This window comes from Piliocolobus tephrosceles, chromosome 4 (assembly GCF_002776525.5).
Source record: "Piliocolobus tephrosceles isolate RC106 chromosome 4, ASM277652v3, whole genome shotgun sequence".
In the NCBI taxonomy this organism is placed as follows: domain Eukaryota; kingdom Metazoa; phylum Chordata; class Mammalia; order Primates; family Cercopithecidae; genus Piliocolobus; species Piliocolobus tephrosceles.
This window is the reverse complement of record NC_045437.1, coordinates 42,221,089-42,248,040: the sequence shown is the minus strand read 5'-3', so window position 1 is coordinate 42,248,040 and position 26,952 is coordinate 42,221,089. Positions and strand designations below refer to the sequence as shown.

The 26,952-nt window shown below is 43.2% G+C and overlaps 1 protein-coding gene across 15 annotated transcripts in view; it reads right to left on the bottom strand.

Moving 5' to 3' along the window:
- Positions 1-22,093, bottom strand: part of ZNF131 (zinc finger protein 131) — a 55,460-nt gene extending 33,367 nt beyond the window's left edge. For 2 of the 15 annotated variants that reach the window (XM_023216433.2, XM_023216439.2), the window contains exons 1-4: positions 21,029-21,292; positions 20,679-20,817; positions 19,534-19,635; positions 3,013-3,157 (exon numbers count right to left, since the gene is read on the bottom strand). In XM_023216433.2, coding sequence (XP_023072201.1) covers positions 3,013-3,157; positions 19,534-19,635; positions 20,679-20,802 — 371 coding nt within the window. In that variant the 5' untranslated portion in view covers positions 20,803-20,817; positions 21,029-21,292. Of the gene's footprint in view, positions 1-3,012; positions 3,158-19,533; positions 19,636-20,678; positions 20,818-21,028; positions 21,635-21,727 lie in introns of those variants that run through there. The other 13 variants (XM_023216444.2, XM_023216445.2, XM_023216432.2 and 10 more) reach the window with 12 other exon arrangements.
- Between the last annotated feature and the right edge of the window lie 4,859 nt (positions 22,094-26,952).

Genomic DNA, 26,952 nt, shown 5'->3' with positions numbered 1-26,952 from the left:
TGTTTTTTTTTTTTTTCATTTTGAAAACGATTTTTTGAGACGGAGTCTCGCTCTGTCACCCAGGCTAGAGTACAGTGGCGAGATCTCGGCTCACTGCATCCACCTCCTCCCCGGTTCAAGCAATTCTCTGCCTCAGTCTCCCAAGTAGCTGGGATTAAGGCGCCCGCCACCACGCCTGGCTAATTTTTTTGTATTTTTAGTGGAGATGGGGTTTCACTATCTTCACCAGGCTGGTCTTCAACTCCTGACCTCATGATACACCCGCCTCGGCCTTCCAAAGTACTGGGATTACAGGTGTGAGCCACCGTGCCCAGGCCAAAAATCTAATTTTTAACAAAAAAAAATTTTAAGATATACGAATAAACAGTAAAATACAGCTCACGAACAGGGAAAAAAGTCAACAGAAACCATCCCTGTAGAAGTTTAAATATTGCATTATTATAAACAGCCAACATATAATACTACTGTCTTCCTCTTTTCAAAGGGAACTCTTCAGAACATATTACGTGCCTATCTGGCTCAAGAAACTAATCAACGTTACTGTGTTTATACTGAAAAGCACTGATGATTTTAGGTATTACTGGGATCCCAGTTTTTTGTTTTTGAGACAGGGTCCTACTCTCACCCAGGCTGGAGTGCAGTGGTACAATCTCAGCTCACTGCAACCTCTGAGTCTCCCATGCTCAAGCGATCCTACCACCTCAGCCTCCTGAGTAGCTGGGACTACAGTTACACGGAACAATGCCAGCTAATTTTTGTATTTTTCCCAGAGTTGGCATTTCGCCATGGTGCCCAGGGGCTGGTCTCAAACTCCTGAGGCCCAAGCAATCCACTCATCTTGGCCTCCCAAAGTGCTGGGATTTACAGGCATGAGCCACAACCTTCTCCAAAGTGACATACCACTCACTATCATAAGCAGCAAAAGGGCCACAGAGAACATTCTTTCAGAAGGCTCTAATTCAAGATTTAACCACAAATCTGACATCGCCCCATCCATATATATTTCCTTTAATCTTTTTGAGAAGAGATGGCCTGATCAGGTATATATCCTCAGAATGCATCTCTAGTTTGACATCCATGCTCAGGTCTCTGCAAGAGAATACTGACCCGGTTTTAATTAGTATGTATCCATCTATCTATTCATAAATGTTTCCTGTACACCTGCTATATACCAGGTGCTAAGCATCAAAGAATATATATACATACCAAGCTCTTATCAGAAAGGTTTAATCTTGAACTGTCAAACTAAGAGATGATATTTATGGACGAGTACAGTTCAGTATTCTTAGAGTTATCTAAATTTTTATCTCTTAAAAAAACTTTTCTTCAGCCAGGCACGGTGGCTCACACCTGTAATCCCAGCACTTTGGGAGGCTGAGGCGGGCAGATCACTTAAGGTTGGGAGCTTGAGACCAGCCTGGGCAACACGGCGAAACCTCTATTAAAAATACAAAAATTTGCTGGGCATGGTGGCGGGCATCTGTAATCCCAGCTACTCAGGAAGCTGAGGCAGGGAGAATTGCTTGAACTCGGGAGGTGGAGGTTGTAGTGAGCCGAGATTGCGCCACTGCACTCGAGTCTGGGAGACAAAGCAAGACTTCGTCTCAAAGAAATAAAATAAAATAACATTTCAGTAGAGTCCTCAGAGAAATAAATTTGATCTTTTAACTAAACCACAACAGTGAGTTAAAATTAAATCATTGTGCCACTATGTGAAACTGATTTTACCAAACTGTTTTGGCATCATGCCAATGATCTGTATTGAGAAACATAAAAAACAGTACCAGGAGGTAATAGTTCATACTTAAGAGTACTCATTTAGTCAGACGCCATGCTAAATGCTTTGCATGCATTAATTCATTCAACTCTCACAAATAATCAAATTCCATGTGGCAAGTACCGTTTATTACTCTCATTTGACAGAGGAGGACACAGCTGACAGGAGGATTAAGTAACTTAATTAAGTCCACAGTGGTAGAAACAGGATATTAACCCAGGGAAACTGACTCCAGAGCTCCTGTTCTTAGTAACTATGTTACACTGCCATTATCCATTAAGTAAGGATGTTAAGGTCTCTATTCATTATAGCCTTTCATGTTTTCTCTTTTTTAAAAAAAAACAGGGTCTCACTCTTGTTGCCCAAGCTGGTATACAGTCAGTGGTGTGATCACGGCTCGCTGCAGCCACACCTTGCCAGGCTTAGGTGATCCTCCCATCTCAGCTCCTCAGTAGTTGGGACCACAGGCGTGCACTACCATGCCCAGCTAATTTCTGTATTTTTTGTAGAGACAGGGTTTCACCATGTTGCCCACGCTGGTTGTGAACTTCTGGGCACAAGCTATCCATCCACCTCAGCCTTCCAAAGTGCTGAGATTACAGGCATAAGCCACTGGGCCTGGCCTAATGTTTTCTTAATACTTCTCAGGAGAAATTTTAATACTAGGAACGGCTCCTCAGCAATTGATTTGTTCTCGGCTTCTAAGAAGGAATAACTTAACTGACTACTCTTTTTCTTTGAACTAGGTGCACTTAGAGCTAGATTTACCACATCTACTATATAGACTTATAGTATGCATTTTTGGCTATCATATTTCTACTTCTAACTTGTAATGATTATCTCTTTATTCCACCAATCTATTTATTTCCACCTAGTTCCCTATTTTTAAACAGTATTATGTTAATCTTTGTAAGCCAAACCCTTTTTGTAGGATAAGGCTTGGCACAAACAATAACTTGAATCCAACAAAAGTTTACAGGGATCCAGATCCTTAAAAAGCTGTCTAGACTTATTAGATATCAAAGATGCTACTTTAATATTAGCAGTTTTAACACATGAACAGAAAATCAAAGTCAAGTGAAAGATCAGTATCCAGAAAAATTTTTTATAGATCCTTAAATATTCTTAATTCTTCTGAAGAACTCTGTTCACGGCATGACACATACTATAAGTTCTTCACTAACAGAATGAACATGACTGAATGACTATCTGAACCCCATTAAAGAAATAAGTACCTGACTTCAAGGGCTTTGATAGCTTCTAGCATTTGTAGAAACTCTGCTGCTTTCCATACATCATTGGCTTCTTCTTCTCCTTGTATCATTAATTTTGCTGTATATGTGAACTCAATTAAATGGCGAAAGGCCATTTTACTAACACCTGCAAAGAAGATGTACATTAGAGCATGTAATCATATTGACCTCAAATCTTACAATGTTTAGTAAAGAAAGAAAAGCCCAGGGCTTGGAGCTTGATTAGTATTTATTTTTGAAAACTATTTTTCTGGCAGAATTCTCATTAGCAATACAATAATATTACAACTAAATTCCAACACTACCTAGCTGGAAAATCTTAAACTAAGATTTTTCCAGAAGATTTCTTGAGGCCCTTGGAGAATAGTTAAGATTCTATCACTCAAATATATGAATTGGCTATTACATGTCAGACATGCTACATTTCTTGCCAAGGAGATTACAGCTGTGCCAACTCAGCTCCAAAATCTTCAATAGCTTTTCACAACTTAGCAAACAAAATTTAGTACCTCTCTGACTTTATTTCAAGGCCCTTCACATTATTTTCCTATTTACCTTTCCAAATTTTAAACTATATCACACACACATTATATACTGTTTCTCAAACCCTGAACTTTCTAATAGCTGACTTGCCTTTATTTTATTTATTTATTTTGAGACGGAGTTTCACTCGTTGCCCAGGCTGGAATGCAATAGTGTGATCTTAGCTCACCACAACCTCTGCCTCCCAGAGTCAAGAGATTGTCCTGCCTCAACCTCCCGAGTTGCTGGGATCACAGGCATGTACCACCACGCCCGGCTGATTTTGAATTTTTAGTAGAGACAGGGTTTCTCCATGTTGTTCAGGCTGGTCTCAAACTCCTGACCTCAGGTGATCTGCCCACTCAGCCTCCCAAAGTGCTGGGATTACAGGCGTGAGCCACGGTGCCTGACCTGACTTGCCTTTATTAACACCCTCCTAGTTGGATGCTTAATCATTTTATCTCTGATTATACTCATCCTACCACTCACCCCTTAAAGGTCCAACTCTAATGTCACATGTTCAATGAAACCTTTTAACATTTATTGTAATAAGAACATGAGAGCTTAACAGTTTTTAAAGTGTACATTGACTACAGGTACAATGTTGTATAGATCTCTAGTTTACTCATCTTGCTCAATTGAAACTTTATGCCCATTAATGAGTAAGTGCCCATTTCCTTCTCCCTCCCAGCTCCTAGCAACCCCTATCCCACTCTTTCAATCTATTTTAGATAGCTCATGAGTAGAAGTGACTATTTTAGATTCCTCTAAAATGATAAATGGAAATACACAGTGTATGTCTTTCTGTGCCTGGCTTATTTCACTTAGCATAATGTCCTCAAGGTTCATCCATGTGGTTGCATATGCAGAATATTCTTATTCTTAAAAGCTGAATAGCATTCCATTGGATACATATACTACGTTTTCTTTATCCATTAATCTACTGATGAATATTTAAGTTATTTCCTCTCGTGGCTACTATAAATAGTGCTGCAATGAACACAGGAGTGCTAAAACTTCAAGATCCTGATTTCAGTCCTTTTGGATAAATGTTCAGTAAGTGGGATTGCTGAATTGTATGGTATTTTAATTTTTTGTGGAATATTCATACTGTTTCCCATAATGGCTGCACCTATACCTACCAACATTGTGCAAGGATTCCAATTTATTTATATCCTCACCAACACTAGTTGTCTTTTGCCTTTGAGAGCCATCCTGAAAGGTGTGAAGTGTTACTTCACAGTGGTTTTGATTTGCATTTCCCTGATGACTAGCGACACTGAATATTTTTTTCATGTATCAGTTGGCCATCTGTATGTTTTATTTGGAGAAAGATCTGTTCAAGTTCTTAGCTCATTAAAAAAAAATTTTTAATTTTTTTCTGCATCATTTGGACTGCAGAGTTACCACATTTTTTAATTGAGTAGATTTTTTTCTTACTATCAGTTGTGGGAGTTTCTTATATATTTTTGGGATTCATTCCTTATCAATTATTTGGTTTTGCAAATATTTTCTCCCATTCCTTAGATTTCCTTTTCACCCTCAGTTGTTTCCTTTGCTGTAGAGAAGCTTTTGAGTTTGATGTAGTCCCACCTGTCTTCTGTTGTTGGCTGTGCTTTTGATGTCACGTCCACGAAATCACTAAAAATGATATCATGAAGCTTCCCCTCATGTTTTGTTCCAGGAAATTTACATTTTTTGGTCTTATGTCTAAGTCTCTAACTCATTTTGAGTTTTTTTCTTTTTATGGTAGTAGATAGGGATTCAATTTCATCTTTTTGCATGTGAATACCTAGTTCTTCCAACATCATTTGTTGCAGAAAATATTCCTTCCTTATTGCGCATTCCTGGCATCCTTGAAGATCAGTTGACCATATTATCTGCGTAGATTTATTTGTGGGCTCTCTATTCTGCTCCATTGGTCTGTATGTCTCTTTAAGCTAGTCCCTTTGATTACTGTAGCTCTGTAAAATATTTTGATATTAAGAAGCATGATGTCGGCTGGGTGCAGTGGCTCATGCCTGTAATCCCAGCACCTTGGGAGGCCAAGGCTGGTGGATCACCTGAGGTCAGGAGTTCGAGATCAGCCTGGTTAATATGGTGAAACTCCATCTCTACTAAAACAAAAGAAAAAAGAAAAAAAAGTAGCTGGGGGTGGTGGCACCCACCTGTAATGCCAGCTACTGGGGGGCTAAGGCAGGAGAATCACACGAACCAGGAAGGCGGAGGCTGCAGTGGGCCAAGATTACACCATTGCACTTCAGTCTGGGCAACAGAGTAAACCTTCCTCAAAAAAAAAAAAAAAAAAAGCATGATGCCTCTAGCTTTGTTCTTTCTCAAGACTGATTTGGCTAGTCCATGATTTTCTGTGGTTTCATATGAATTTTAGAACTGCTTTTCCTGCTTCCATAAAAAAAAAAAAAAAAAAATCCCATCAGGATTTTGAGAGGGACTATAGCAAACCTGTAGCCCACTTTCTGTAATACAGGCTGGATATCCCTCATATGAAAAGTTTGGGATCACAACTGTTTTGGATTTTGAAATATTTGCACTATACTTGACACGGGTTGAGCATCCCAAATCTGAAAATCCGAAATCCAAAATGCTCAACAAGCATTTGAGTCATGCTGATGCTCAGAAAGTTTCAAATTTTGTAGCAGTTCAGATTTTTTTTTTTTTTTTTGAGACCAAGTCTCATTCTGTTGCCCAAGCTGGAGTGCAGAGGTGTGATCTCAGCTCACCACAAGCTCCACCTCCCGGGTTCAAGTGATTCTCCTGCCTCAGCCTCCCGAGTAGCTGGGACTATAGACACACGTCACTACGCCCGGCTAATTTTTGTATTTTTAGTAGAGAAGGAGTTTCACTATGTTGGCCAGCTAGTCGTGAACTCCTGACCTTGTGACATGCCTGCCTCGTCCTCCCAAAGTGCTGGGATTATAGGTGTGAGCCACTGCACCTGGCAAGCAGTTGAGATTTGCAAATTTGAGATGCTCAATCTGTATGGACAATTTAACAATACTAAGTGTTCCAAATTCATGAAGATCTATTAAGTGTCTTTAGTTTCTTTTTTGAGAAGGAGTCTCGCTCTGTCGCCCAGGCTTGAGTGCAGTGGTGCAATCTAGGCTCACTGCAACCTCAGCCTCCCGAGTAGCTGGGACTACAGGCATGGGCCACCATACCCAGCTAATTTTTGTATTTTTTTTTTTTTTTTTTTTTTAGTAGAGACAGGGTTTCACCATGTTGTTCAGGCTGGTCTTGAACTCCTGACCTCAAGTAATCCACCTGCCTCCGCCTCTCAAGGTGCTGGGATTACAGGCGTGAGCCACTGTGCCCAGCCCAATTTCTTTAGTTTTATGGTTCTCAGTATTGCATGTCTCTCATCTAAGGAGGTGAAAGGTTAAGCTTACTCTTATTTTATTCTTTATGGTGCCAATATAAATGGGATTGTTCTCCTAATTTCCTTTCCAGACAGTTCATTGCTAGTGTATAAAAATGCAACAGATGGCGGGGCGCAGTGGCTCATGCCTGCAATCCAACACTTTGGGAGACTGAGGCGGATCACCTAAGGTCAGAAGTTCGAGACCAGCCTGGCCAAAATGGTGAAACCTCGTCTCTACTAAAAATACAAAAAGTTAGCTTGGTGTGGTGGGAGGTGCCTGTAATTCCAGCTATTCGGGAGGGTGAGGCAGGAGAATCATTTGAACCCAGGAAGTAGAGGGTTGCAGTGAGCCAAGGTTACGCCACTGCACTCTAGCCTGGGCTACAAGAATGCAACTCCATCTCCAGAAAAAAAAAAAGCAACTGACTTTTGTATGCTGACTTTGTATCCTGCATCTTTACTACATTTATTAGTTCTAGTAGTTTTTTGTGGTGTCTTTAAAGTTTTCTATACATAAGATGTCATCTGCCAAAAAAGACTGATTCCTTCCTTTCTAATTTGGATGGCATTTACTTCTTTTTCTTACCTAATTGCTCTAGCGAGGATTTCCAGTACTATATTGAAGTGATAAGAGTAGCCATCCTTGTCTTGTTCCTTGATCTTAGAGAAAAAAGTGTCAGTTTTTCACCGTTGAGTATGTTAGCTGTGGGCCCTTATCACATTCAGATAATCTCCTTCTATTCCTAGTTTGTTCAGAGTTTTTACTGGGAAATGGTATTAAATTTTGTCCAAGGCTTTTTCTTCATCTATTGAGATGCTCATGTCATTTTGCTTCTTTATTGTTAGTATGGCATATCACATTAACTAGTTTTCATATGTTGAACTATCCTTGCATCCTAAGGATAAATCTCACTTAGTCATGGAATATGATACTTGTACCTTGCTGTTAGAATCAGTCTGCTAGTATTTCACTGCAGAGTTTTGCATCTATATTCAGCAAGGATACTGAGCTATAGTTTTCTTTCTTGTGTCCTCTTTGTCTTGCTTTGGTACTGGGGTAATGCCTACCAAAGAATTTGGAAATATTCCTTCCTCTTCAGGTTTTTTGGAAGGCTGTGAGAAGGTCTGAAATTAACTTTTCTTTTAACATTTCATTGAATTAATCAATGAAGCCATCTAGTCCCATGCTTTTCTTTGTTGGAAGGTTTCTGACAACTGATACAAGTGCTATAGCAATTGCAGGTCTGTTCACACTTTCTATTCCTTCATTATTTAATCCATTTATGCCTAGTGTTCCATTATTTGAAAGCTAAGTGTGTGGGAGTTATTAATATCCTACTGCTCAGGGTCATCACCAAGGTCTGATTTTTCAAATTCAAAAAATTGCAATTTCAGGTACAAATGGGTCAACCATGAAACATATGAAACATTCTCTTTTTTTTTTTTTTTTTTTTTTTTTTGAGGTGGAGTCTTGCTCTGTCGCCCGGGCTGGAGTGCAGTGGCTGGATCTCAGCTCACTGCAAGCTCCGCCTCCCAGATTTACGCCATTCTCCTGCCTCAGCCTCCCGAGTAGCTGGGACTACAGGCGCCCGCCACCTCGCCTGGCTAGTTTTTGTATTTTTAGTAGAGATGAGGTTTCACCGTGTTAGCCAGGATGGTCTCGATCTCCTGACCTCGTGATCCGCCCGTCTCGGCCTCCCAAAGTGCTGGGATTACAGGCTTGAGCCACGGCGCCCGGCCCGAAACATTCTTTAATTACTTCTCCAAGGCTCAATTCTGTAAACTGTACCTACTCTGATAATGACAGTTCATGGACATCTCTTGACTGTAAACTACTTGAGGAAAAAGATTTTTGACCTGTACACTCACATCACAGTACCTAACAGTGCCTCCTAAAATGGAGGAACATAGAGCAGGAATAAATCAATAAATACTAAAGTCACTTTCTTTTTCTTTTGAGATGGAGTTTCGCACTGTTGCCTGGGCTAGAGTGAAATGGCGTGATCTTGGCTCACTGCGACCTCCACCTCCCCAGATGAAACGATTCTCCTGCCTCAGCCTCCCGAGTGGCTGAGATTACAGGTGCCCAGCACCACGCCTGGCTAATTTTTTGTATTTTTAGTAGAGACAGGGTTTCACTATGTTGGCCAGGCTGGTCTCAAACTCCTGACCTCATGCGGCCTCCCAAAGTGCTGGGATTACAGGTGTGAGCCACCACGCCAGGCCTAAAGTCACTTTCAAAATTATGCATTTATCATTGATACTTTTGACAGTTTTGTGTTTAAAATTTAGTCCTGGCCGGGCGCGGTGGCTCAAGCCTGTAATCCCAGCACTTTGGGAGGCCGAGACGGGTGGATCACAAGGTCAGGAGATCAAGACCATCCTGGCTAACACAGTGAAACCCCGTCTCTACTAAAAAAAAAGGCAAAAAACTAGCCGGGCGAGATGGCGGGCGCCTGTAGTCCCAGCTACTCGGGAGGCTGAGGCAGGAGAATGGCGTAAACCTGGGAGGCGGAGCTTGCAGTGAGCTGAGATCCGGCCACTGCACTCCAGCCTGGGCGACAGAGCGAGACTCCGTCTCAACAACAAAAAAAATAAAAAATAAAAAATAAAATAAAATAAAATAAAATTTAGTCCTAAAGTCACACTCTGTTTCTTTATGTCTCTCAATGCTATGTATTATTGGTTCAGTTTGCTAATGAAAGACTATGAGGCGCTATTAAGAAAAACAAAAAGAAAACCTATATTTAACATAGATTTTAGACTAAGAAATGCCCAAGTCCAAATTGCACACAATAGGTAAAACTGCAATTCACAAAAATATGTTCTTCCCATCTGTTTTACACATCTGAATGCAGCCTTCAGGACAACAATAAGAATGCTGGTGGAATATGATTTAAGCGTTCAAAGTAGCATCCTCTATTTGTGTAAAGAAAGATTACTGGCTGGACGCAGTGGCTCATGCCTGTAATCCCAGCACTTTGGGAGGACGAGGTGGACAGATTACTTGAGGTCAGGAGTTCGAGACCACCCTGGCCAACATGGTAAAACGCCATCTCTACCACAAATATAACAAAATTAGCCGGGTGTGGTAGCGCGCGCCTGTGATCCCAGCTACTGGGGAGGCTGAGGAAGGAGAATTGCTTGAATCCGGGAGGTGGAGGTTGCAGTGAGCCGAGATCATGTCACTGTAATCTAGGCTGGGCAACAGAGCAAGACTCTGTCTCAAAAAAAAAAAAAAAAAAAAAAGATACCATTCAGGAAGTTATAACTTCCATGTTTTACTCACAGCTCTTACATGAACTGAGTTATCTGGGGCAATTCAGAAACTCTGAGCCTCAGCAAACTCATTTTCAAAATGTCTAAAAGCAATCTGAATACTGAGAAACACCATAAAATATAAAAAGACCGAGTTACACTCTACCAAATAAACAAACAAAAATAACTGGACTCACTGAGGGCTAGTTTTATTTGGTTCCCTTTGTATTTTTTCTCCTTGTTGCTATCATTTATTCTTCAGTATATGAGAGTAGCCCAAGGAAAACACAACTAGCTTGTGCTGTCTTTCAGAAGTTTTGGCCAAAAGTTTAAAAGCACAAGAAAAAACAATGTGTAAATGTTTCCAAAGTCAAATGAGATTTTGAGTTTTAATCAAACACACATACATAACGCTTACTATATATATATAAAGCAAGGCCCTAAATACTTTACAAGCATTAACTTACTTAATCCTCATAACATCTCTATGAAGTGATAAAACCCAGATGATCTGACTCCTAATCTATGACAAAGATTTTAAATAGGATACTAACAGGATGAAAACTTCAAACTTTTCCTTCCTGCTTGGAAAAGTTTGAAGATACATGTTCTCATTCGCTATAGGTTCACAATCTCTTACTCATAATTCTAAAGTCCCCTCAATTTATTTTTTTTATACATACGCACATATGCCTACCCCTCCGTGTTATTCTCTGGTGGTAGGATGGGTGAATTACTGCTTATTCTTCCAATTTACATCTTGACTTTTATTAACATTTTCACCAGAAAGGCTTTGCTGAACTTTGAGAGAACCATATGCTAGAGATATAAACTATATTAGCCAGAAAATCTTAATAACACTAGCATTCTCAAATATATTAGAATTTCAGGATCATTCCTCTGCTTTCCTGCTCAAGTCCAAATACTTGTTGACAGTCTTTAGAGGCGGATCTTCCACTTGGAGAAAACTCTGTATGCCATGTCAACACAGAGCCAGTCAAAAAATGTGATAAGGGCCAGGCACGGTGGCTCACGCCTGTAATCCCAGCACTCTGGGAGGCCAAGGCAGGAGGATCACCTGAGGTCAGGAGTTCGAGACCAGCCTGGCTAAAACGGTGAAACCCCATTTCTGCTAAAAATACAAAAAATTAGCCAGGTGTGGTGGCGCACGCCTGTAATCCCAGTTACTCAGGAGGCTGAGGGAGAAGAGTCGCTTGAACCCAGGAGGTAGAGGTTGCAGTGAGCCGAGATCACGCCATTGTACTCCAGCTTGAGCAACAAGAGTGAAACTCCATCTCAAAATAAAAAAAGTAGTAAGCTTGGAGGCCGGGCTCTGTGGCGCACACCTGTAATCCCAGCACTTTGGGAGGCCAAGGCGGGCACATCACCTGAGGTCAGGAGTTCAAGACCAGCCTGGTCAACGTGGCAAACCCCCGTCTCTATTAAAAATACAAAAATTAGCCAGGCGTGGTGGTGAGTGCCTGTAATCCCAGCTACTCAGGAGGCTGAGGCAGGAGAATCACCTGAACCCAGGAGATGGAGGTTGCAGTGAGCTGAGATTGTACCACTGCACTCTAGCCTGGGAGGCAGAGTGAGACTCCGTCTCAAAAAACAAACAAAATAGCCAGGCGTGGTGGCTCATGCCTGTAATCCCAGCACTTTGGGAGGCCGAGGCGGGTGGATCACCTGAGATCGGGAGTTCGGGATTAGCCTAACATGGAGAAATCCCATCTCTACTAAAAATACAAAAAATTAGTCGTGCGTGGTGGCGCATGCCTGTAATCCCAGCTACTCAAGAGGCTGAGGCAAGAGAATCGCTTGAACCTGGGAGGGGGAGGTTGTGGTGAGCCGAGATCACGCCATTGTACTCCAGCCTGGGCAACAAGAGCACAACGCCATCTCAAAAAAAAAAAAAAAAAAAAAAAAGTGGTAAAAGAATCGAAGCATCAACCCTTTCAAAACTGGCCTACAGACATTTTTCTCATTTAACAACCAGCACTATTAACATTCAGGAAAACTAATTTTTAAGTTAGGAGAAGAAAGTTATCAAAGAAAAAATATAATTTTGTATCTGCTCTTACTCTTGTATTACTCATCTCACAAAACGTATACATTCTTTCTTTCTCTCCTTCACCACCATACTGAATCAACGACAAATCTTTTTGATTCTGCCTTATTATATCTCAGCCACATCGTCTCTACTTTCCCATCTCTTTTTTTTTTTTTTTTGAGAGAGAGAGTGTCTTGCTCTATCGCCCAGGCTGGAGTGCAGTGGCACGGTCTCGGCTCACTACAATCTCCACCTCCTGGGTTCCAGCAATTTTGCTTCCTCGGCCTCCCGAGTAGCTGGGATTACAGGTGCGTGCCACCACGCCCGGCTAATTTTTGTATTTTTAGTAGATACAGGGTTTCACCATGTTGGTCAAGCTGGCTTCGAACTCCTGACCTCACGATCCGCCTGCCTCGGCCTCCCAAAGTGCTGGGATTACAGGCGTGAGTCACCGCGCCTGGCCTCCCATTTCTCTTAAAACCAGAAGTTTCGGCTGGGTGTGGTGGCTCATGCCTGTAATCCCAGCACTTTGGGAGGCCGAGGCAGGCGGATCACGAGGTCAGGAGTTCGAAGCCAGCTTGATCAACATGGTGAAACCCTGTATCTATTAAAAATACAAAAATTAGCCGGGCATGGTGGCACACACCTGTAATCCCAGTTACTCCGGAGGCCGAGGAAGCAAAATTGCTGGAACCCAGGAGGTGGAGGTTATGGTGAGCCGAGACCGTGCCACTGCACTCCAACCTGGGTGACAGAGCAAGACTCCATCTCAAACAAACAAACAAAAAAACCAGAAGTTTCTCCATATATCTGGCAGCAAAATGTGATCTCAACTGACAGGAGGCTATGTCCAGTCTTTATCCCACTTACAGTGAATACTAACATGCTATGCTGCTAAACTATTAATATTTGCAAGTATTATGTTTTTCATTGCCCTTAGAAAAGTTCTAAAATCTGGAATGTTGAGAAGTATGTCTAGCCTCCAAGATGATGTGAATAAGGAATTGTGGACCTAGCTCCCTGTCTTGACTGATGAGAATCACCTATAGACTAAATAAAATACTGGTATAAGGGCTGGGTGTGGTGGCTCATGCCTGTAATCCTAGCATTATGGGAGGCCAAGGTAGGAGCATTGCTTAAGGCCAGTAGTTCAAGACGAGCATGGGCAAAGTAGTGAGATATCTTCTTACAAAAGATATAAAAACTAGGCTGGGCATGGTGGCCCATGCCTGCAATACTAGCACTTTGGGAGACTGAGACAGACAGATCATTTGAGGTCAGGAGTTTGAGACCAGCCTGGCCAACATGGTGAAACCCTGTCTCTACTGAAAATACAAAAAAAATTAGCTGTGCATGGTGGCAGGCGCCTTAATTCCAGCCCCTTGGGAGGCTGAAGCATGAGAATTGCTTGAATGCGAGAGGCGGAGGTTGCAGTGAGCCACGATCGCACCACACTGCACCCCAACCTGGGCAACAGAGACTCCATCTCAAAAACTGTAATAATAATAAAAAATAAAAATACAAAAACTAGCTGGCCTTGGTGGTATGTGCCTGCAGTTAGAAGGCTGAGATGAGAGGACTGCTTGAACTCAGGAGGTCAAGGATGCAATGAGCCATGATGGTACCACTGCACTCCAGCCTGGGTGACAGAGCAAGACCGTCTCCAAAAAAAAAGTACTGGTACCTGATCTTTGGAATCAAAACTAGGATAAATATCTGGGTTTTTGTTTTGTTTATTATGAGCACCCCAGGTGCTTTTTTTTTTTTTTTTGAGATGGAGTCTCGCTCTGTCACCCAGGCTGGAGTGCAGTGGCGCAATCTTAGCTCACTGCAAGCTCCGCCTCCCGGGATCACACCATTCTCCTGCCTCAGCCTCTCCAGTAGCTGGGACTACAGGTGCCCACCACCATACCCGGCTAATTTTTTTTTGTATTTTTAGTACAGACGGGGTTTCACCGTGTTAGCCAGGATGGTCTCGATCTCCTGACCTCATGATCTGGCCACCTTGGCCTCCCAAAGTGCTGGTATTACAGGCCTGAGCCACTGCGCCTGGCCCCCAGGTGCTTCTAACTTATATGACCAGCCCAACACTGTCCTAGGAACAAACCAGTGACCTAATTAGCTAACATGAACCAAACTGATAACACTTGCCCAGCTAAGTGAAGTGATGGTAGATGTATAGTAATTATACATAAAGATTCGTTTGGTAACTTAACAAATCTCAGCAATCCCTTACTCCATAACAGAAGTGTGCAGAATACAACTTTTCTAAGAGAGTATCTAAGGAAAATGTTGAAGTGAACAACTTAATCTGAGTCTTCTCCCTGCCAGCAATGCTTAGAACGGAGTAAAAGGGGGCAGCATTCTGGCATTACTCTAGACTCAGGGAATCCCTGCAACTGGTGGAAAACTCCTACTCAAAAAGATGTATAAACACGTACAAGGATGTTTTTTGTCCTTGACAGCAGGGGCTAAAATTTCTGGACACTATGTTAGAGTTGCTGTTACAGAGAAACTAAGTGCTATGGATCTGTGGTTTCAGGTGAAGTAGAAAAAGAATGAATTTAGAAAATTGGAGGTTCAGGTTAGAAGGTTGTATGTTCTGAACAAAGGAATGAAGGTCTGTTGAAGATTCTATATGGTGTGAATCCAAGTCACAAAGCTGAGCTGGGATCCAATTAGCTTCAATAGCTACAAATCTGATTTGAAGTCAAAGATGAACCTGTGGTTCTAATCAAAGGTAACTTACTTTAACCAGGAACACAGAAAACAGGGAGGGTGAGCTCAGCTTGCACCTATATGAGTTTATACTCAGAGAGAGTATTACAATCTTAATTTATACACATGTCATCTGCTTTTACGCAATCCTCTAAGACAGTGGTCCTCGACATTGACTGCACACTAGAAGCATGCTAGGGCAGTGCTCCTCAAATTTTACTGTGCATAGGCATCATCTGGAGACCTTGTTCCAATTCAGCAGGTCTGGAGTGGAACCTGAGTCTATATTTCTAACAAGTTTCCTAATGATCCCCATGTATGTGGTCCTCAGACCACAACCTACATAGCAAGAACCTAGAGAACTTTTAAATATAGTTGCCTGGATCCCACTACTGAAAGACTTAATTATCTGGAAATGCAACCTGGACATTTGTATTTGTGATAGCTTCCCTGGTGTCTCTAATGCCCATCTAATGTGCCATGCTGTAAGTCATTATTTATATTTTACGAGTGGGGGATGGGGTCCCAGTTCTAGCTAAGATGGAGAATGCACACTCCACCCTATCTTGTCCATTGATCACAACTAAAAATCCTGGAAAGAACACATAAAGCAAATATACAAGGACGCTGAAAAGTAAGTTGAAGCAAGCAGACTGGGAAGAGAAATCAAAACTCAAACAGTATTAGGTTTCCTGTTTTTTTCCTCCCACAAATGTCAGCTTAGACTTGAGAACAGCCCAAATTTAACTGTGCAGTGAGTGGAGACAGAGAAAAGTTTCAAGAGAAATTCCTTCTGGACAGAGAACCAGAAAAGACGATGAATGGGAGAGGGACAATGGGGAGGGGTGGATATCTGGTAATTTTTCTTCTCTCTCAGCTCTGCCTCAAGGCAAGTCCCAATTCTGAGTCTGCACACCTGTGACTGGTGGTGGTCTCCTAAACTCTAAAAGAAAGTTCTTCTGACAAAAGAACCAGGAAAAAGATGATGATCTGAAGAGTATGGAGGAGGGAATTCATTTTATTTTTTTCTCTTAACTTTTCTCTCTCTCCATTTTGTCCAGGAAATGAGCCCCTCCACAGAAACCGTATCAAAGCACAAAGAAGCTAAAATTCCAGTTTTCTCACCAAAGAACCACGAAAAGAAACTCTTGGGAGCTTGTGTACAAGGGATATCATGGGAAGGAGAAAAGTCCTCCACATTTGTGTATACAATCTCAAGTTTACCACCAAGATGCCCATGTGTGGAACTGACCCAAGACGGCAGAGCAAAGGCTTTGAGAACTGCACAATGGCACGGATGGCACACCTGGGACCTGAACGGCAATACAAAGGTTTTGAAAACTAAGTTCAAATTGGATCCGCAGCCCACAGAGGCAGTCTGAACCTAACCAGGTTAACTGCCCGCTAAAGCAAAACCAAAAAACCAAAAATATTTTCCAGAGGATTTTAACAGCATCCAGTCTTGTAACAAAATATTCAAATGTCCATGACATACTCCAAAATTATGTGACACATGAAAAATAAGGAATCCAAGATGTCTAACGTCACACAACACACAAACAGTTAAAACAGGGCTAAAACTCAGTTTTCTAACTATATGCCCAGGGCTTTCTCCACAGCCAGGTGACCCTGCTGGACAGTACAGTAACCCCAGTTAAGGGCTTAAGATACTGAACCAAATTAATTATTTAAACCTGAATCTGACCAAATGACAGAAATAAAAGAGTGTCTATTTTGCTTTCTTATCTATCTCGAGTTCAAATACTGAAGACTCCACGGACCCAAATCTCAAGGTGACTAGTCTTCAGAAGACCAGGCTCCACTTCTACTCCTCCAGGTAGTGTGTGCTCATTCTACCAGCAACAAATATTCCAGCTTGGGCCACTTTTTCTTTTTGAGACGGAGTTTCACTCTTGTTGCCCAGGCTGGAGTGCAATGGTGTGATCTTGGCTCACCGCAACCTTTGCCTCCCAGGTTCAAGTGATTCTCCTGCCTCAGCCTTCCTGAGTAGCTGGGATTACAAGTGCCCACCACCACGCCTGGCTAATTGTATATTTTTAGTGGAGACGGGGTTTCACCATGTTGGTCAGGCTGGTCTCCAACTCTTTACCTCAGGTGATCTGCCCACCCTCGGCCTCCCAAAGTGATGGGATTACAGGTGTGAGCCACCGCACCCGGCTGGGTCACTTGCTTTTTAAGACTTAAAATTTCTGCTCAGACTCGGCCAGTCACGGTGGCTCACGCCTGTAATCCCAGCACTTTGGAAGAGGCGAGTGGATCACTTGAGGTGGGGAATTCAAGACCAGCCTGACCAACATGAAGAAACCCCGTCTCTACTAAAAATACAAAATTGGCTGGGCGTGGTGGCACGTGCCTATAATCCCAGCTACTCAGGAGGCTGAGGCAGGAGAATCGCTGGAACCTGGGAGGTGGAGGTCGCAATGAGCCAAGATCACATCATTGCACTCCAGCCCAGGTAAAAAGAGCTAAAATCCATCTCCAAAAAAAAGAAAAAAAATTCTGCTCAGACTCTCCTCTTTGAATTCTCTCCTCTCTAAGGAAGACCAAACCATTCATTCTCCCTCTTCAGTGATACCATTTCACAGTAATAGTCTTTGTAATACTTTTTAAACTCCTTTATTTGCCTGTTGCTCACCTGCTATGGAATTTTCCGACTACTTTAAGGGATGTCTTATTCACTAATTCTTCATCTCCTGGGTCTAACATAGTACATAATATAGGTATTCAATACGGTATTTTTTTTTTTTTGAGACAGGGCCTTGCTCTGTCGCCCAGGCTACAGTGCACTGGCAAAATCATGGCTCACTGCAGCTTTGACCTTCTGGGTAACAGCAATCCTCCCACCTCATTCTCCTGAAGAGCTGGGATCACAGGCATATGCCATCAGACTCAGCTAATAATTTTTTTAATTTTTTGTAGAGAAGGGATCTCCCTGATGTTTCCTAGGCCGGTCCCTGTTTATTAAACTTTGACAATACACCAAGTATTATGCCAGGCATTCTGCATGTTATCACAATTAGTCTTTATAAGCCTATGAACCCACTTTTCAGATGAGGAGAAAAGTATGCAATTGAGGTAAAGTAACCTGCCTGAGGTCACATATTTAAAAAGCCTCAGGTGTGAATGAATTAATGGAGGCTTACTTTGTAGTAGAAACCACTATCATCTGGGCAGTCAGATTCTCTTATTAAGTTTTGTGGATTTCCATAATTATATCTGTCCTGATCATAGATATTAAAAGATAATCTAGCTGCGAATATATCAGCTATAATGCTAAACTGGAACATACCAAAATTAAAGAATATTCTTAACTCTTTTTTGTTTTCTTTACTCCTCTAGGCATCAAAGGGGAAAAAAGCAAGTTTCTAGGCAACCCATTCAGAACAAAGAATACGTACACGATGAAACAGATACAAAACCAAAATCCAAGAACCCTAAAAGAAGCTAAAATTTTGTAATTACATAAGCAAACAGATTTATTTCCTACTGTTTCGGATTTTGATGCCGGTGGTAGGGGAGGAGTTACTGCAGTAGCAGAAGAAAAAGCATGGTAATTAATAGCACAGACTTAATTCCTTGCTAGTTGGGCAACCCTGGGCAAGTAACCTTTTAGAGTCTCTTTCCTGAAGTGTAAATTATTAGAAGTAACACCACTTTCCAGAAAGAAAGAAAAGAAAGAAAAGAAAGAAAAGAAAGAAAGAAAGAAAGAAAGAAAGGAAGAAAGAAAGAAAGAAGAGAGAGAGAGAGAGAGAAAGAAAGAAAGAAAGAAAGAAAAGACAGGGTCTATGTCGCCCCAAGCTGGCCTTGAACTCCTGGGCTCAAGCAATCCTCCTGCCTCAGCCTCCCCAATAGCTGGGATTACAAGCACAAGCCATCATGCCCAACATCAAAGGATCGCTGTGAACAATTAGACAATACACAAACTACATATTACAATGCCTGGCACTTGGCAGGTTATTAGAAAAATGTTTAGAAAGTACAAAAAACACTTTTTGCTTCAAGGTAACAGGTACTGATCCATCCCATTGTAGAGCCAGAATTTCCTCTGAATGCTACTTCAGTTCATTTTTCCTAGCTTTCTTCCTATTATGGCAGCCCACTTCACACTGTGCATGTCATCTGTACCTCTGCTAGTACATCACTACTTCTGTTACAGAGTACAGTAGAAGTTTCTACTGTAACCTGCAGCATCTCCATCGGTCTGAAACATAAACCCACTGAACAAAGCCGGTAATTCACGTTTAATACGTTGTTTTCAAAAGACAATGACCACCAGTTTCCACAATGGAAAAGACCAACACCTACCATCTAAGTTTTTCCTGGTAGATCATTCAACCAAGCACTTCACTGAAAGTAAGACTTCTCAGGTATCAGAAGAACAATTTATCTACCTTTACCTATAGAACTACTGATGCCTATTTCCCATGGTGTCTTGATAAACTGTCTAAAACTGCTTCACCAATTGTTTGCTAAGTATTGTATTTAAAACAAACATTTAAATAAAACGGCTTCTTTGACTTATTAAATAAAAAATAAAAAATAAACAATCACTTACCTTCTATCTCCACCAAAGGTTCTTGCGTAAACTCCTGAAAGAATTTGTAGAAGAACTTACTACAGGCAGCCAAAACAGCCTTGTGAGCCTTAAAATGGTGTCCTAGGTAAAATTTAAAAAAAAAAAGAAAATAATACACAAGCACGAAAATCAAATGTATAACTATATAAAAGACTGAAAAATCATATAAAACAAAAAATAGGTCTTCCTTCATTACATAACTATATAAATTATTGAACTCAATGCAGAATATTCTTGGCAGCTATCTTGGCAAATGTTAATCTCAATTAGATAGGAAGCTAAAACTTCACTTCAAACTTCTTTAGTTTTATAAAGGCTAATTTACAACACTAGGTAAGGAGCCTCTTGCCACTTTGTTATTTCCAATTAAGTAGTGAGAAGCATATCCAACTCAGTTGAAACTGCTAAATAAAAGGACAACCCTTTAAAAGGTCACATATCATTTGGAAAAAGAGAAAAAAGCCGTAAACACAAAGCTGGATATGTCTGCTATGAAAAACATTTTAATATGCCTAATATTTGGAGGCTCCATCTATGGCAGACCCATAATTTTAAAAAGAGCTTACCTTGAGAAACCTATTTTCACTAAACAGAAAACATACACAAGCTGGATTTTCTTTTATTATAGAGACAACTTCTAAGACTGGTAAAGACCCTATTTTATTTTGGAGATTGTCAAAGGGGGTATGAGTGTTGCAAAGGAATCTCTCTCATTCTCCCTTTTAGACCATTTGGGAAACTAGAAATCAACACTTCCCAAATGACTCCTGTGAGGGACTTCTCAAAGAAGCTTACCAACAAGAGGCTATCAACCAAACATTTTGAGACATCCTGTCCCCAACGCCATCATCTTGCACTCAACAGGATGTAAGAAATTAAAATGAGATGAACACCAGACTACGTGGAAAGCGTGACTGATCAACCAGTCTTCTGCAGCACGCTCTGTGTGAGTGGACACTGACAAGTGCAATATGGTCTGCAGGCTTTGGTAGGGAGACCATAGAGGATGTGTTTTTTTTTAAAAAAAAAAAAAAAAAAAAAAAAAAAAAACAAAGGCTCGTGTCCGAAGGACTGAAAAAAAAAACTGAAGCTAAAAATGCTCCTCTGCCCACTGCCCTACCCACCGTCGACAATTAGGGTGATGTCAGTAAAGCGGTCCTGCTCTCGCTGTTCATTCAATCGGTCCAGGATCATTTTATGATGTTCAGGGAACTCCTGAAGGCATTCCATCGTCTCTTCAGCCTCCATGGCCGTCGGGCTGCTCTACAAGAGAAGAGCATGATAATGTACACCCATGAGCTCGGGCCGAGGAACAAAACCCCTAAAGCATAAAACAACAACAAAAAAACCCAGCAACGTGAAAAGAAAGGGGGAGGGTGAAGCAAGAGGAGAGAAAGGCGAGGGAAGAAAGGCGAGCCCAGCGGCCGCGGCGCGTTGGGGGCCGGAGTCGCGGCCGCGGGACTCCGAGCCTGACCTAATTGGAGTCGGGAGACGCGAGCTGGAGCGGGGTGGGCACAGCGCCGGAGGCTCCAAGCGCCGGGGCGCGCAAGTCCAACAAGGGAGGAGACTCGACAGCGGTGGCGGCTCTCTAACGGCCCGCCAAGCCCTTCTGCCCGGCGGGGGCTCCCGCCGCCCCGGGACCCGGTCCGGCCCGCGACCCACAACGACTCTCGGGTCGCCTCTCCCTCCCCCTCCCTCCCTCTTCTCCCCCGCCCCGACCGGGCCGGCACTCACTAAGGGAAGGAGGAGCGGCCCAGGCTTGCGCGTCACTTACGTCGACGCACAGCGTCACCACGTCAAGCTCCGGCTGACGCGGACGCCTTCCGGGCGCCGACCAGCAAGGGAACGGGCCACGCCCCTGTCCATACCCCTCAGCGGATGGGCGGGGCCCAGCGTGGGGATTTGGCGCTCAAGGAAGGCAAGGACTTGAGCACTGAGAAGGAACTGGGCTGCGGTCGATTTGAGCTCGTGCAGGGCCTGGCAATGCCAGAAGCTGGGAACCTAAGTCGCCGCCCTTCCACCTCTCACCCTCCCGAGCTTGACTCCACGGGCGAACACTTCCCAACCCGAGCCCAGAATGAACTCGCCAACCGTCCTCAACCCAGCTACTGCGCGGCCCCTTCCGCCCCGTCCTGCCCCGCCCCCTTCCGAGACGTCGGTCGACCAACCTTACCTAGCTCGTGGGCCTCCCTCCTTCCTCTCGGCCCCTCAGAGCCTCTTGTTCCCTGCTTTCCTCTCCCAGGGCATAATAAGCCCCACACCTTTCCTGACACCTAACCCGTGGCTCGTCCTCCATTTTCTTCGTGAGAGCAGGGGCTCCACTTCTGCTCGGGCCCCGCGGGCGCATGTGCGCTCGGTTGGGCGACCGCGGCGCCGGCAGCGGCAACGACGGGCGCGAGCACGTTCCGCCGCCCGGGATCTTCCTCGGCTAAGCGCGCCCTCCCCGCGCCCGACCGCAGCACGTGTTTGCTGGGCTCAGGACCTGGGGCTGCTCAGAATTATACACCGGATCCCCTTACTGCAGACCATCCCACTCTTTTAAAGAATCCAGACCGGGCGCGGTGGCTCACGCTTGTAATCCCAACACTTTGGGAGGCCTAGGCGGGCGAATCACATGACGTCAGCAGTTCGAAACCAGCCTGGCCAACATGGCGAAACCCCGTCTTTACTAACAAAAATTATACCGGCGTGGTGGTAGGCGCCTGTAATCCCAGCTACTTGGGAAGCTGAGGCAGAATAGCTTGAAGCAGGGAGGTGGAGGTTGTAGTGAGCCGAGGTAGTGCCACTGCACTTAAGCCTGGGCGACAGAGCGAGACTCCGTCTAAAAAAAAAAAAAGTCCAGTGACCCACAGTCAGCTGCATGTGACTGCTTCCTTCATTCCTCCAAAAAAATATTATATATAAATACATTTTGAGGATAATTCTATAATTGAGATTTATTTATTTTTTCTCTCAAAGAACTTGAGAATTGGGATTAGGGAGGAACTCAAATAGCTATATGCTAAAAATGTAATCATTATTTCAACAGACATGTATTGAGAATCCTAGTACTAGGCACTGAGAAATCGAGCTGTGAACAAGGTACATGTGGTTTCTGCCTTTCTGAATCTTAACTCGTAGAGTCCATAGATATTTTGAACACTAATTGCCTAGGTATACTTACTGATGAGTTTTGCAACACCTGAAGAACAAAGTAACTGGGTGTCAAGGAAAGCCAGTTGACCTGTAAGAAGAGATGTGGGCGGGTGCGGTGGCTCATGCTTGTAATCCCAGCACTTTGGGAGGTGGAGTTGGGGAGGAGGAGTTGAGCCCAGAAGTTTGAGGCCAGCCCGGGCACATCGCGAGACCCCATTTGTATTAAAACAAAAAAAAAATGTTTTTAAGTGATGTGAAGTCTAAGTGTTCTTAGCCAAAGGCACCAGGATTATAGCATTCAGGAAACTGAAAGAATGTTGCTGGATAGACGCACAAGGGTGCCTTATAAACAGTGTTGAAGATGTTAGATTTTCTTTTTGCAAGGGGAAGCCATGACGTATGGTGACATCCTAATGTTTGCTTTGTAAAGAGATAATTCTAGCCTTAGTATGGAGAACAGATTACATGAGAAAAGCTGCTAGGAGTAGAGATCAATTGGGAGACTGTTGGTAATGTAGATGAAACCATGGGGGAAAATGGAACTAGGGAGCTGGTCAGAATCTAGAGATAGGCTGGGCGCAGTAGTTCAGGCCTGTAATTCCAGCACTTTGGGAGGCCCAGTCGGGGAGGATCGCTGGAGCTCAGGCGTTCAAGACGAGCCTGGGTGACATGGTGAAACATCCTCTCTACAAAATACAAAAAAATTAGTGATGGTGTGCACCTGTTGTTTCAGCTACTTAGAAGACTGGGGTGGGAGGATTGCTTGAGCTTAGGGAGGTTGAGGCTGCAGTGAGCTGAGATGGTGCCACTTCACTCCAGCCTGGGCAACAGAGTGAGACCCTGTCTTAAAAAAAAAAAAAAAATCTAGAGATAGAACCAACATTGGCTGTAAAGCATGCCATAGATACTAAATAAATATTGCTGGATACATTGGTGACAAGGGAGAAGGAATAGTCAAAGATGGCTCCTGGATTTCTGGCTTGAGCCTGTAGATTGTTGGTACCATCTACCAAACTAGGAAATACAACTGGCAGAGCTGGATGGGAAGAGAGGATGGAACGAGAGGTGTTACTATAAGGAGATGATGTTAGAAGCCCTTGGATATATGGGCCTACATATAGTTTAGCGAAGAAGCCTAACGGTAGAGATAGAGATTTGCAAGTTTACAGCATAGAAGGAATATTGAAGTGTTAAGAATAGGTGGGATTGTTTAAAGAGAGTCTGCAGGGATGATAGGCTAGCAGCTTGTAGATTGAATTGGTGTTTTAAAATATTATCATCAGCTGGGTGCGGTGGCGCATGCCTGTAATCCCAGCACTTTGGGAGTCCGAGGTGGGTGGATCACGAGGTCAGGAGTTTGAGACCAGCCTGACCAACATGGTGAAACCCCCATCTCTACTAAAAATACAAAAATTAGGTGGGCGTGGTGGCATGTGCCTGTAATCCCAGCTACTCGGGAGGCTGAAGCAAGAGAATCGCTTGAACTCGGGAGGCGGTGATTGCAGTGAGCCGAGACGGTGCCACTGCACTCCAGCCTGAGCCACAGAGCGAGACTCTGTCTCAAAAAAAAAAAAAAAAAACAAAAAAAATAGGCTGGGCGCAGTGGCTCCCCCCACTAAGCCCAGCACTTTAGGTGTTATTTATTTATTTATTTGAGATGGAGTCTCGCTCTGTCACCCAGGCTGCAGTGCACTGGTGTGATCTCGGCTCACTGCAAGCTCTGCCTCCTGAGTTCAAGCAAAAAAAAAAATAGGCTGGGCGCAGTGGCTCACGCCTGTAAGCCCAGCACTTTGGGTGGCTGAGGCGGGCAGATCATGAGGTTAGGAGATCGAGAGCATCCTGGCTAACACAGGGAAACCCCATCTCCACTAAAAATACAAAAAAATTAGCCAGGCGTGGTGGCAGGCTCCTGTGGTACCAGCTACTTGGGAGGCTGAGGCAGGAGAATGGCATGAACCCAGGAGGCAGAGCTTGCAGTGAGCCGAGATCACACCACTGCACTGCAGCCTGGGTGACAGAGCGAGACTCCATCTCAAATAAATAAATAAATAACACATAAGTTAAATTAAATAGTATCATAATCGTTACTATTCACACAGTCCGCCACCACCGCCTGGCTAATTTTTTGTATTTGTAGTAGAGATAGAGTTTTGCCATGTTGGCCAGGCCGGTCTCGAACTTCTGACCTCAGGTGATCCACCTGCCTCCACCTCTCAAAGTGCTGGGATTACAGGCGTGAGCCACCGTGCCTGGCCATGGTGTTTCTTAAGATGAAGAAATTATACAAAAAATGGGCTTTTTGGAAATTCCAGTATATAGGGCTGATCTTCTTTTACAGCAATTGAATTTAACCAAATGGAGAACCCTTTTCCATATAGGATTTGAGCTGTCCAGTTCACTACAGTCCCCACCAGTTTCTAATGTTTTGGACTCAGCTATCTTAATTCATTTTCCTTATTTGCTTAGTCCCTAAAGGCATTTGAGTTTGGGACTCCTAGTCTATAGGGTCAGAATAGAAGAGAGTGTAAGTCTTTTTACATAAAAAGTATCAATGTTTATGGATTGCGTTGAAAAGGAAGAAGCTGAAAGGACTGAGTACTGCAGCTGAAGAAAGATGGAAAACTGGAAGAGTATGACACCAATAAGGCCGTGAAAGGAGAGTGTTTCAAAACAGAGGGTGTGGGCCAGGTGCAGTGGCTTATGCCTGAAATCCCAGCACTTTGGGAGGCCAAGGATCACCTGAGGCCAGGAGTTCGAGACCAGCCTGACCAACATGGAGACACCCCATCTTTACTAAAAATACAAAATTAGCCATGTGTGGTGGTGGCAGGCACCTGTAATCCCAGTTACTCTGGAGGTTGAGGCAGGAGAATCGCTTGAAACCGGGAGGTGGAGGTTCAGTGAGCCGAGATGGCGCCATTGCACTCCAGCCTGGGCAACAAGACCAGAATTCCATCTCAAAAAAAAAAAAAAAAAAAGAGAGAGTGGTTAGCAATGCCAAATGCTGCCAAGTGGTCAGGCTAAAAAAAGATTGGAAATGATCTGGTATATTTAGCATCATGAATGTCTTTGGCAGAAGACCTTAGCAAGAATTTAACGGAGTTCTGAGGGGAAGAAAGGGGAGGTGAGAAGTCTATATTCAGGTAGGTTAAGAAATAGCTAGGAAAATTGGGACAGCAATTTTAGAACTTTCATTTAAAAGTGAGAGAAGAGATGAAAGGAGTACCTGTAGAGTCTAGCCAGTTTTACTATTTTTGTGTGTTTGGATGGGAGAGACTTAGGCTATTTAAATGGTGAGGGGGAAGGATCCAGCAGAGGAAGAAGATAAAAGTACAAGAGGAAAAGGAGTAATTGTACAAGAGAGGGATTAATGGATTGAAAGTTCTTAGGAGTGTAGATTAGCTCTCAAGAAGTTAAGGAAATTCCTATCAAACTGAAGACCTCTATTTTCTTCCTTAGATAGATGGTCATGTCATCTACTAAAAAGTCAAGAATAGGAGAGAAAAAGTGTTTGTGTGTGGGAGATGAAGAAGTTTCATGAGCTTGAAAGATGTATTAGTTATTGAAGGCAAGGTAACCAATTACCCCAAATCCTAGTGGCTTAAAACAATATTATTATTTTACACTTTCTGTGGGTTAGAAATCTAAGTGTCACATAGCTGGGCTTTCAGGGTCACTCACAAGGCCCCTGTGGAGTTGTCAGGTAAGGTGGCTTTAATTTCAAGGCTCCAGTGGGGAAGGATCTGCTTCCAAGGTCACTCAAGTGGTTCTTGACAGAATTTAGTTCCTCCCTGGCTCTTAGACTGAAGACTTCAGTTCTCCACAAGGCCTCTGTTCATGCCAGGCTCTGCACAGGACATGGCAGCTAGAGTCCATCAGAGTGAGAAGGCAAGAAGGGGTGAGCAAGACAGAAACCAAAGTCTTCTTGTATTCCAATCTCAGAAGTGACATTCTATCACTTTTGCCATATTCTACATTTTAGAAGCAAGCCACCAGGGTCAGCCTACACTCAAAGGAAAGTAATGACACAAAGGCACAGATAGCAGAAGGCATGATCATTGGGAACAATCATAGACGCTGCCTACCACAGAACAGAATGGAAAGGATTTGAAATGGACCCTGGACACAGTAATAACACAGTAGCATCAACAGGAAGCACAGCAATAACAGCATGCAGTAGGAGTTGGTGGCCAGGAATTTATATGATAGCAATCTGCCAGACATTATGATTTCCACTAGTAACATTCATAGTCAGGTACATGG